Source organism: Branchiostoma floridae, chromosome 8 (assembly GCF_000003815.2).
Source record: "Branchiostoma floridae strain S238N-H82 chromosome 8, Bfl_VNyyK, whole genome shotgun sequence".
In the NCBI taxonomy this organism is placed as follows: domain Eukaryota; kingdom Metazoa; phylum Chordata; class Leptocardii; order Amphioxiformes; family Branchiostomatidae; genus Branchiostoma; species Branchiostoma floridae.
The window spans coordinates 17,073,359-17,085,536 of NC_049986.1; the positions used below are offsets into that span (position 1 = coordinate 17,073,359).

Genomic DNA, 12,178 nt, shown 5'->3' on the forward strand with positions numbered 1-12,178 from the left:
AAGCGCAATGGAAACTTTGCTCGCCAAACGACAATGGTTACCCCTAGCGACCAACAGGTAATAAGTGGTCGGGCACGACGTAGCCGCCTGACATAAGGGGAGTACCGTTACTGCCACCTAGCCACATCAGCGTCCATTCAAACAGCACTTCTATTTCGTAATGGAGAGTTTAAGATGTCATAATACCTGTCACAAGCATATTATCTTGGCTACAGAATCGCTACATATAAATCGTTTGATATCCTACCCTCCTGCGACCCTATAATGAACAGTAACGTACTGTCCCTTAAGTCCCTATCGCAGTCAAGTGATTGGGACCTTGCAGTGACGACGAGGGTCCCCGGAGAGAACCCGTGCCTGTACCTGTGTGTCTGAACGTACCTGTAGACGACCTGTTGGTAAGCCATGTAGCTCTTCTAGATCCGGTGTGCCATAAGCAGGTGAGAAGAACGTAAATCTCAACCGTCATTACGATAGTTCTACCTGTTGATTCACAAGGGGTTTTGCAAGTATCCATTCTTAAGAGGACCGGGCTTAACTGGTTTTGGGACTAAATATAGAATGATTAGATAGTGCTTCAGTCTCTGGCCTAAGCACTTAGGCAGGTAGGCGGGCTTCAGACGGTCGGGTTCAAAATAAACCACGCCATGGCCATTCCAGTGATGTGTAGTTATTCTTTGCTGTAGATTGTCTTGTCATTCAATGGTTTACTGTGTTTTGGGGTGCTCTACTGTCTGGCCAAATTTTTAGGGATAGTCCATATGACGGTGCTTAACACCATCATGTACGTACAGAAGTGTTAGCAGTGGTATTAACATCAGCAATTCCCTGTGGTGTTTGGCAACTTAGACAGAATTTCAGTTTTGACCTGTATATGAATGTGTAGAGAGTGGGGGTGTTGGCCAAGGGTTGAAGGGAAGCGGTCTTGCTACTCATTACCTATTTCCCAGAAACTGGGCGAGACGCCGTGAAGACAACAAGAAAAGACAACCACACGTTTCATGCTTGAGAAAGGGCACGGCACGTTCCCCTGAAAAGATACAAGCCGCTAGTTTGTTTATATTTCAATCACTGTGGTTAGACTTGTGGTCTAGTGGATAATCATAAAGGCTTTTACTCGTCCCGTAGGACTGTGGTTTATTTGGGACGGGCACAACACGTCCTGGTAAAAAGAAAACAGCCGTAGGCATTACTGTAAAGCGTTGACAAGGACATATGGTGTAGAAGTTTCGGCGGAGATACAAGGTACGTATGTGTGCGGCAAAGAAAAGTCAACAAAGAATTCGAATAACCGATAAGGTCAGAGCGGACATATGTTGTTTATTTCTCCTTATCTCTGATGTGCCAAAGCCCGAGGGAAGTCAGGTTTGTAATAGTTCTTTTGATAGATTAAGTTATTAACTTTTTTTCTAGATTTTGCCGTTTCACCTTGCTGTACCGGAAATGAAGAATATGAAGACGGAGCATCTTGGTCAAACCGTATCATCAAAACGGGAATTTTCAATCCTGCCCTGACCAAAAGCTACAGCTGGTTGTGTTTTCAGTGCCCCAGTCGGAGAGGGGGAGGGCACCCCGATTCTTTCAGTCAGCTTTGACACTGTCAACTATAGAGTCACGATAGGAACACTTCTTTTTGTTGGTTTTGCCACCCTATTATTCGTCTTTTTTTGCAGTATATATTTCGCAGATAAAACAGCCTGGGAAATTTCACCTTGTGGTCTTTTTCTGAACATAACAAATATGATTCATTGTTGGCTAGTAACGCCACTGGTATTTAGTAAGCTAATTTATATCAAATCGTTTGAAATATTGACATTCAGTGACTCTTATCTCATTAGCTTCTGTGCGCACGTTGTTGACAGGAAAGCGTTACCAGCGTAAACTTGAAGTATTTGATTTTCACATTGCAGGGCAAAACAAATACAACTCATTGCATGCGGTTTATATCATATAAACATGGCCACCACCACTCAGCCAATCATAGCACTTCAATTACTGTGTTTATATCTACATAGTGCAGAAAAGTGCGGTACTACGAAAAAGTGTGGTACTATGAAGTCATTTGCATAAAATAGGGCAACGCTTTTTTTTCATAGCACAACACTTTTTTCATAGTGCAACCCCTTTTCATAGTGCAACCCTTTTTCATAGTATCACACTTTTTCATAGTACAACATTTTTTTCATAGTACAACACGTTTTCTGCACCACTGACACTGAGTCTTTTTTCCTTGTCCTGGTTGTCACTGTACAAGGTCCATGTGTCATCATCAACATTTTGTAGTCTGCTAAACTGGAGTCTCGACGTAATGACTTAAAATTGAAAACATTATATCTCTCGTGATATGAAGTCTGAGATGCTGTAAGAAGCCCACACGGCGGTATCACTTCACAAGGCCAAAGTGTCATCATCATACGATACTAGGCCCACGTGCTATCATTAGACTGAATCTCCAACTACATCGTGATATTCTGTAAGCGAAAAATTAAAATTCTTGGATGGGTAGCTTATCAATAGTTGCAAAAGGTACGCAAGAGTCGCGACAATAAGGGTCGTTGGCAAAACATCCTCGCCTTCTGTATGGGAGTGCAGATAATTAGACGATCTCCAAGTACATCGTGATTAAAATCACATCGTGAAAAAATTAAAATCCTTGGATGGGTAGACTCATTATGATTGTTGAAAGAGGTATTCAAGGGACACGACAATGAGGATGGTAGGTAAAACATTAGGGTAAGTTTCGCGCAGTTTTGTTTTATCTTTTCTTCCTGTCCTACCACATTTTTCCAATACCATTGTCCAGCGTCGCATTTTCTGTGACCCCCTTGTCAATTTGTATTCTGAATATGCTCCTCCCATCCAAAGGACCATTTCTGGTTTGTCCCTAAGTAGTCCTTGAAAGCAGATGGTTTTTGACTGGCCTGTGCGCGCAGTTAAGACATCACTTGTTATCGGAGAACCATTAGGTGTTCACGTGTGTGTTAACGTGCCGTCAGCGCACCAAGCGTAGTGCGTTCTTCTCAGAATTCTGGAGCGATGGAGAACAATCAAAGAGGCAGGTGATCTCTCTTTATTTGTCGCTTGAGTCACCTCAGGTGTTCCAGTGGAACAAGGAAGGACCATTTAGGGAAGCAAGAAGGGACTATAGAGACAGCTAAGGTTCCCGTGTCATACATTACACAGCGGGCTTGTAACAATAGATTTGGAAGAGTCGTGGACCGATATCGTACAAAATTAGTTGTCTTGTGTTGGAAAAGGTTGCCTTAAATCCTTGGCTCTCTCATTGCCTCGACACTACGGCAAAACAAGATGACATCTTCACTTACGTTTGATTATGCAGAGTAGACGCAAATCTCTATATGCTAACGTGGGAGTGATGTAAGCCAATTTCGTTGCGCATGCAATTAGAGCAAGAGAAATGTTTACAATTCTTATTCATATTTTCTAACCTTTTAATGATTTACCACCAATTTGCGTCATATCAAGCTTGTACGAATAGCAATATGTAAACTTGCTATGATACATCTCCCCTGTAGGCAAACACCTCGCGAAATAGGATATGACTACAACAAGTATGTACACAATGTAGGATATCACATCGGTCAACAGAACCTTTTCATTTGACAGCCTGGCATTTTACTAAGGCCTGTGCTTTGTTTACACGACGGAGTATTATCTGCGAACACACGGCCTGCTCAAATCTCGGAGTCATGTAAATGTAAACATGTAATTGTGCTATTCTGACTCATACATAAATACGTGTACTCCACTTTAGGATAGCTTCCTGTTCATGCTTTACATGGTTGTGCAAACAGAAAATAAGCCATTTGTCGGGGGGGGGGGGGTACCTTCTTCGTAGTCGATCTGGGAATGGATGTCAAACCAAACGGTAGTGTTGGGGATCATCTGTGTACGAAATGATTGTGCGGCTGCGCACTTAGTCCCAATTACTCTCTATTACTAAACACCCATTCTCTTTTCGTGTCACATGTAGCTATGAAAATTAGGTCAGTGCTCTTATGTTTTCGGGAGCTTGTAGTTTAACTACGCGCATGTGACAACAGAATCTACCAAACTAGCTGCATTGTAATGATCGTATTTTTTTGGCTATATTGCAGATTCTAATTCAGTTGTTCCTTAGAATTCATGTCAAAAACATTGCGCATGTAATTGACCATCGTCACAAAGGACCTGTGACATGATTTATTAAATCCTTTCTCATATCAATCTTTAATCTTCTTACTGTTGACGCTCTTCGTCCTTTTATCTTTTACAGGTTATCTATGAAGATGTTTGCGTGGAGATAAATCCATGAGCATTTACAAAACAAGAAAACGCCAACAGGACTACGCGGACATCCTATTTTTGTAACAAGGGACAAGAGTGAAGCACCGGAAAGAAGACAGCATGCGTGTTCTACTGCGTATCCCCACATCCAATCAGCGGAGACGGTCCTCGGGAGGATCAGAAGGAGGTCTGGAAGTTGGCCCCAGGAAAATGTCTCTCCCGTCGGTGACGGTACCACCGGAAGTTCTCCAGAAGAGGCGGAGCTCCGTCCACCCCCTGCTGACTAACGGTAGAGGCATCTCGGTGGGAGACTCCGACAAGGCGCTGTCGCCTAACGCCCACATCTACCTGATGCTGGTTGTGACTCTCTTCGTGCTGGGGGTGTCCGCAGTCTTCACCCTTCTCCCGAAATGTATCGAGACACTGTTCGGTATGACGGTTTGACTGCAACAATTTGCTTCTAAATCACAGTGAACTCGAAACTGCACCGAAATTATAAGTTCTTCAGAGCTTACGTTGACAGGCTACGGTGCGAGGTTGGCATAATTTAGACTTAAGATGTATGTGCAATGATAAGGTGGAAGGTCATCATCAATTTTCATAAATATATGGTATTGCTATTGCTGAAGAGAGCTGGCAATTGGGTCGTCATGGTGGTTTTACCCCCCTGCTAGCGGTTTATCGGGTACCCTGGATTCCCCTTGGTCGGGTACAATCTTTAGTGCCAGTAAAGGTACTAAGGGCACAACCCCCCGTACGTGCAGATACGTGCTGTCTACGTGCCAAAACGTGGGCAATCTTTTGGGATCCGTAAGTGGTAAGTACCGCCTCCGTACGAACTCGTAGGGAATCCGACGGATTTTGGAGCACGCAGACACGCCGTAGAACTTTACGTGCAGGCAAAACTTTGTGTGCCATCGGGCTGCGGATTCGCCCCCCGTATCTGCTTGTACGGGCGTCGCGACTGCCCTGTACAGCCGGAACGTTTTCAGAAATACGTGGCGGACGTGGCCTCCAAAAAAAAAAAAGTACGGACAAATTGCACGTACGGCGGGTTGTGCCCTTAGCCTTAAAATTATGATTTGCGCAGTCACAGCAGTTGAAACATATCAGACCAACCACCGACTACAAACCGGAATGTCCACGGGATTATAAACAAGGAAACTAAAACAAACGAAAGTATTAAGCGAGTCCATGGTGTCTGTTACTGTGGAAGCGTACATAATTCGATGTTATCTGTTAGTATTCGGAAATTTCTTCGATGTTTACTTAAGTTAAATATGGTTATGCTTACAACATCCTTGCAGATGTACCAACTTGAATGTACAAAGACCGTGTAACGGATATTTTGATGTTGCTTTTGTCTCTTTCCCGAGTAATGTATGTTTATTTTGATCTCGTTAGCTAGCAGGCAGGCGGTGACCAACAGTTTTAAAAGGTGATACAAACAAACACTAGACATTTGTCCTATGCGTTGACTATTTCGTAATGAATGAAAATGTTGTTATGGACTGATAATTGTCGCGTCTACTGCACAGAAATTCTTTTGTAAATTATTTGTAGTGCCGTCACAGTGGAAAGGAGTGGGTTATACTTATTGAATATTATGTGTACCTGATAGGATATAAGGTTGTCAGTATTGGACATACAAGTCTTGTTACTCAGCAAAATCCAACTACCATTCAGTAATTCCATAATGCAAAATTCTGGGATCAATAAGAAAAAGTAAGGTGCCTTGTGGCTGTTCAAACGTTGCACAATGTCCCGATTTTCTTCACAACGTTGATTCTTGGCCCCAAAGAGCATTAACGTTATATTTTTGGAGTTGCAAATGTTGAATGTATTTTTAAGAAAATTGGATACACATGTACATGTGTGACAAAGTATGTATATCTAGTCTTATACGATCTATGGATACTGGTCTCTACACATAGATCAGCTCCAGAAAAGTAAAGCTAGAGCTGCTATCACATTGAAATGACCAGCTTGTAATGACATAGTGAAGTAGGTATTTTACAATTGCAATGTTTTTGTGCTCCGGTCGATATCACACGACTTGGAAAGGTATGAGAAAACTCAGTGTGTATACATATCTGTATGTGAATTCAAATGTAAATGTTTCGACTGTCCAGATATAAAATAGTTTGTATGCAATACATCGTTATCATACAGTACCATCTTGTTTGTCATTCATAGTGTGTAATTTTAGCTCCGATGAGTTACAATACACCATTGCCGTGCTGCCATCACGTTCAGCTGGGTGATACATCAAAACTGCATTTTTCCATCTTCTTGGATCAGACACTACGGAGTTCGGTGTGAAATTATGGTGCTGAAAACTGCTGAATATGGCTATGCAATCTACAAAAAGATTATACGCATTAACAACTAACGCCACCACGTGATATTGATATAATTCAAGACGCCAGACAAAACATAAATCACTGTTAGTAATGTATTCCGCGCCGAGAACGATAATTCGTGGTCACGATCATGATTAGATCCAAAGCAATTTTGGTCGCTGGTAATGTAAAGATCAAATCAGAAGTCGATATCCAGTAAGTGTTGACACAGAATGGGACGTCGTGACGGCTCAATGGACAGAATTCGAACCCTTCTTCCCCAGTGATAATAGCATTTTCACATATCCCCCATAAAAAGAGACACAAGAGCCGAGTAAGTGACTAAGGATCCGCATCGTATGACAGGATGTCAACGGCAGGATGAAGATATTTCACGACAGGTGGCGATGACACGACGAAGAAGATGACAGTGGCGGATTTGCCGTAAGAAATTCAATAGCCTTCTGACGGAGGGGATTGCCAACGGTTGTCAACGGCACTATCTTAGCCTCGCTGAAATAATTCAACACGGCGTTTTTCACTACTACACTACTTTATACCCCCTTTCCGCTAGGACCGCGCCCTCTCTGCGACCTAAAAATTGACATGTCGCTCAACGAATTGAATAGAAAAGAAACGAATCTTTTTTACACTTTGAGTGTGTGTGTGTGTGTGTGTGTTTTGTCTTCTCAGTCACACTTTAACGTTTTGTATGATATAACCAGTGTGAAAGCGAAGGTTACACATATCCTATTTAGCAGTGCGACCGTCTTATCCTCATAGGAAAAAGCCCACTCTTTAAATCAGGACGACAAAGCTCAACTGCAACCATAGACTGGTCTAAATTTATAGCAATAGCCATGACTACATGGACAAGGACATTGCTGGCCATGTGTTTCAATCAAGTGTGTAACTTTCAAACGGAGTATCTACTTCATCTACGCTGTCTCATCTCAGAACAGTTAATTGGATGGTTGTATCTGCTGAAGAAAAAAATGGGACTGTCAGTCCTGATTACTTTTGTGCTGATGATGTTCTTAAACCTTGAAAGACTGATGTATCTGTGAGGCAGCGATAGCTTTTGATTAGAGAAATGCCGTCGGCATTTGGAGGGTTGTAAGAATAAAACCTAGGGCGTAAACATACACCTGTGTATCGGTAAATCTCACCAAGTTAATTAAAATCTATTTTCCTCACAGACGCTACTATTGGTTCTGCCTGTATTTAATACCTTGCTAAATATTAATGCAGTGTCGATCTGACAAAAAACAGGGTTGCACAACTTTACGAGAATTCTATTGGCAAGCAAGCTTCCGATTTCTAACGGACAATGCGTCTGAAGAATGTAATCATTGCACTACAGGGCAGATTTTCAATGGCCGCGGGAAGACCTCAAATCAACGTGACAGAAATACATAAAATATAATCGCAGAAAAACAGACAGCTGACTCCATTATGAGATAGTAGAATAAATCATATAAGATAATACAAAAAGAAAACAATTTAACATTTCATGAATAATAGAGTTTGAAGGCTGTAGTCCTCCAAAATAGTTTAAGGGGTGTTAATCCACTAGTAACATGCACTAAGTGGTAAAATCTGGTGAAATAATGTGACAGCCATTAACATTAGAAAAAGTAGTCATCACAGATTTCGGCTGAAAAATATTATTGAACTAAATAGATGTGATAAATTGACAGTTCTAGTCCTCCTCCCTAAGCTATTTCATCACCACGGAATCTCCTCGAAGATGACTACGTGATGCCAGCCTCCACATTATAGGATTTAACTTCATGCCCAACCGGAAACTGTTAACGACTTCACAGCCCGCGGCGTCGTTAACGTAGGCGTCGGACGTACACAGCTCACGACGTCGTAAAAGTCAACGTCGGCGCGCACGTATTTCACGACGACATACAAGCAGGTGTCGGGCGTGCGCATATCCTAACGATGATCTTTATTGACACAGCAAAAGTACAGCGACGTTCGTAAGGTGTACTGTAACTACATGTCTGAACAAACAGGTGTATGCGATGAACGACCTACATGAATCTCTAGATGAAAAAGTATCGACATGTAGAGTCTAGAGTATCATTTACACAATTGGTTCTAAGGTATAAACATTCTTTGATATATTTCCCAAATTTGTACAATATATGATATCACACGACAGGTGTAAATAATCTGTGTTTTTTCAGCCTGCAGGTTTCAGTGTCACCAAGAGTCAAAAAGGAGGAGCTCGAGAATGACTCAAGAAGGGTGTTTCTGATGGATTGTGTGAGTTAAGTTTGGATAAGGATCGTATTGCCTTTTCTATATATGTATGCTGGTATCGCGATGGACAGTTATCCCAAAAGGTGTTTATATTACTATTGCCCATGGCGATGTGCCACAGAAACTTCACAAGGCTGATATTTCATTTGACGACGACTGACCAACACAGATAAGATAAACGAAGACGAAATTACTGGCACTTGATTGGCATTCGAGACAGAGAACCCGGAAGGAATCGCGCCATCTATATTACAATTCTCCTGTGGTATTGGGAGATAGCGTTAGTACGAGAGGGTTATCAACTCCGACTGCAGGGTCACGATATGGATATTGTGGTCACTGTCCATTTCCGCCTCAGAGGAAGATAGAGCAATCTAGTTAGAGAAGTGTACGTGATCATTTTCCGTATTGCCCCGTGTGATGAATCTTTATTATACATGATAATAGACAATGGGCGATGCAGTCCCATTTGAAGTCGTATGTCTAAATCAGAGGTAGAAGTTTTACCACTTATCCAACCACTGTGTTTTATGTTCTACAACGCTTACTAAAAGCTTTACTGATACAGCAAATACATATACCATAAAGATTTCAGTCCCTTAGTTACACGGTGTGAAATTATGTAAGAGACAATTCATGGGCGAGTTCGGAGGGAGATGTTAGCACGGGTCAACAGCAGAACTTGATTGCTGCTTATTTTTCCTGGGTACATGAAAAAAGAGTCAGAAACCCCTCCTAGTATCAAACTTGTACGCCATGTGTATTGAATTCACTGATTCACTAGATGTTTGAAAAGTTTGCACCGTAGATTGATCAGGCATTGGGACATTGAAAATACAACTGTGACAGAGATTATGTCAAGATAGCAATTGTACCATGCATGTGTGCCGTCCTTGGGGTCTACCTAATATTGTAAATAAAGCCTGTTTCATTATATCGCTTGGAGGCATGAAATCTGGTTAAAAACAACTTGTGACGATGTCAGAATGACTGATCATCAGGTGGGGATTACTCGTATATTGCGTCGCATTTGGAGTTGGAAAAGAACGTGTCCAAACTTTACGGACGTACATTTGGTGCCACAAAACCCGACAGATAAAAGACATTGAGGGTGTCTAAGTGTTACGTCGTAAGTGAAACCCCTGGATTGTTTCCCCTGTGTAGAACTAAAAGAATATCTGTAATGACGGGTCAGGATCTGCTTACAGTTGCAAGTTGCTTTCATCAGTAGTGCTGAAGAATAGCCTGCACGTTAGCTGATGCGAAATCGATTTAATGAATTATTGCGAAACAAAACTGGATATAGGAAAATTATTGTCCACAACCAGTAGGTACTTACCTGGCTTACGTTTCGCTGTCTCTCAGACACCTTCCTCAGAGCTTCTGACTGGAGTTCGGCTTCTCGCCGCTAAGTAGCTAATGTAGGTGGCGCTTTTGCGGCGAGAAAACAATTCCAAATGCGGCTTAGCTTGTATCCCCCCTCGTCCCGGTTCATCACTGGGGTTGACTTCCTTATCCACACCGCTGACTTGATCCACCGGATCCGCCTGTTGTCTATAACCTTGACCCCCTCCTATTCAATTACGCAATTGTTCCTGTCGATGTGGTCTGTTACTGCCGACTTCTTCTCTTCTTTTTGTGCATGTATTTTCCGAGGCATTGTGTATCTTAAAGCTTCTTTTCTGTGTTTTTCCAATCTCGTCCCAAAGGTTCTAACAGTTTCTCTAATGTACACCTGCATGGACACAACTCTTGCACGGAATTTTGTAAACGCAGTCTGTTTTGGCTGAATCCTCTTGTTTGTCCTTGGAATGCACCAACAAATTCCTCCATGAGGTTTTAGGTTTGACTGCGGTGGCTATACCATGTTTCAGAAAGACCCTTCCCAACGGTTCCGTGGCTCCTTTAATGTAAGGGATGTCCACCATAACTTTCAAAGTTTCATCTTTTCCTGTTGTTTGTTGCTCCGTTATTTCTGTTTGGGTCTCTTCCCCTGCTACTTTACTTTGTTCAATCAGTAGCTCTGAGGAAGGTGTCTGAGAGACATCAAGGAATGATGTCAAGTAATAAGCCAAGTAAGTACCTACTGTACTGGGTGTGGAAAAGAATTCTCCACACATATTCTTCCACTATATTCTATCAACCTGATGAAATTATTTTCGGAAGAAGCAAAACTGTTTTATCCATGAAAAATGCGAGTTTTGCTCGCCGTTCGATTCACTAGTTCCACAAATGTACTTATAACTGGCATAGTGACTACCTTGGCAGATGACCAGAATCTAGCTGCATGTATCCCAGTAGATGTATGAGGAGATCCAACCTGCCCTCACGCGATACAGGCTAACTCGGAGACGCTCTGACGTTTTACAGGGAAGAAACATTGCACACCTTTGCTTAAAGGCAGTTTTATTGAAACTGGATTAGCATTGCTACAAGCTGAAGGCCATTTGCTCTGGGTTGTGGAGATTGTCTCATCAGGTTTGGTTTGATTGAAATGAATCTAATTGTATGTATGTATATATGCAGTGTATATCATTCTTACGGAGATTTCAGCTTCCATCAAGAAACGTACACGACTTTTCACTGACTTACACCAGCATGTATCTGTGCCACTTTTGGTACACGTTTTTCCATGTCATTTAACAAACAACAAACAAGCTTAGAAGATACATCTCTACAGTACCACCATGGGTATACATGAACATAATTGTAGCTATCTTTTGTTGATACCGTGTAGGTACAGCCGTTGATGCATTGCCGTACTCTACATGAGAGCATAGATTGAAGACCACTTCCTGTTAAGACGACAGCGTGAAGAATTGTTACGTCGGGACGAATGCCTCGGCCATCTTGATCGATTGTGTTCTACTGAATCATATTCAAGTCCAGTCCTTTGATGTCAAGACCAAAGCCTGGGCTAAACGTTTCCCGACCATCACAGCCCACTTGAGCGTTGCATGCTGTTATCAGCAGCAACATAAACCTTACTTACGACCGTTCCTGTATTTTCAGCACCGTTATTACACCGTTATATCGCTATCCTCTCTGTGTCCAAAATGACATTTGGAGCAAGCAAATTATTTTTCCACATATTGCCAGCCCTTTGTCCAGTCTTTATTCAAAGCCGAACATCTCCAAGTGTCCGTAGTTCCTAAACAAATGTTTCCGCGCCAGCTCAGGTCGTATTGCATATACGTAAGAATTACCAGATTTAGTGGCAGAGACAGTAAAACGACTGTAAAGCAGCATACATACACCCGTCATGTAGTACAAAG

At 42.1% G+C, this 12,178-nt stretch overlaps 1 protein-coding gene across 2 annotated transcripts; it reads left to right on the plus strand.

Annotated features, from left to right (window-relative positions):
• Nucleotides 1-275: 275 nt before the first annotated feature.
• LOC118421685 lies at nucleotides 276-4,941 on the plus strand. Of its 2 annotated transcripts, none has more exons than XM_035829138.1 (2): nucleotides 276-398; nucleotides 4,277-4,941. In XM_035829138.1, exon 2 carries the CDS (start codon nucleotides 4,408-4,410, stop codon nucleotides 4,729-4,731), a length of 324 nt encoding a protein of 107 aa, XP_035685031.1. In that variant the 5' UTR covers nucleotides 276-398; nucleotides 4,277-4,407; the 3' UTR covers nucleotides 4,732-4,941. The 2 variants fall into 2 exon arrangements, with proteins under 2 accessions (XP_035685031.1, XP_035685030.1); XM_035829137.1 differs by having other exon boundaries at nucleotides 290-440.
• The last annotated feature ends 7,237 nt before the right edge of the window (nucleotides 4,942-12,178 follow it).

Excerpts from the sequence above, each read along its gene's own strand:
- LOC118421685 (XM_035829138.1), top strand. The coding sequence starts at position 4,408 with ATGCGTGTTCTACTGCGTATCCCCACATCCAATCAGCGGAGACGGTCC.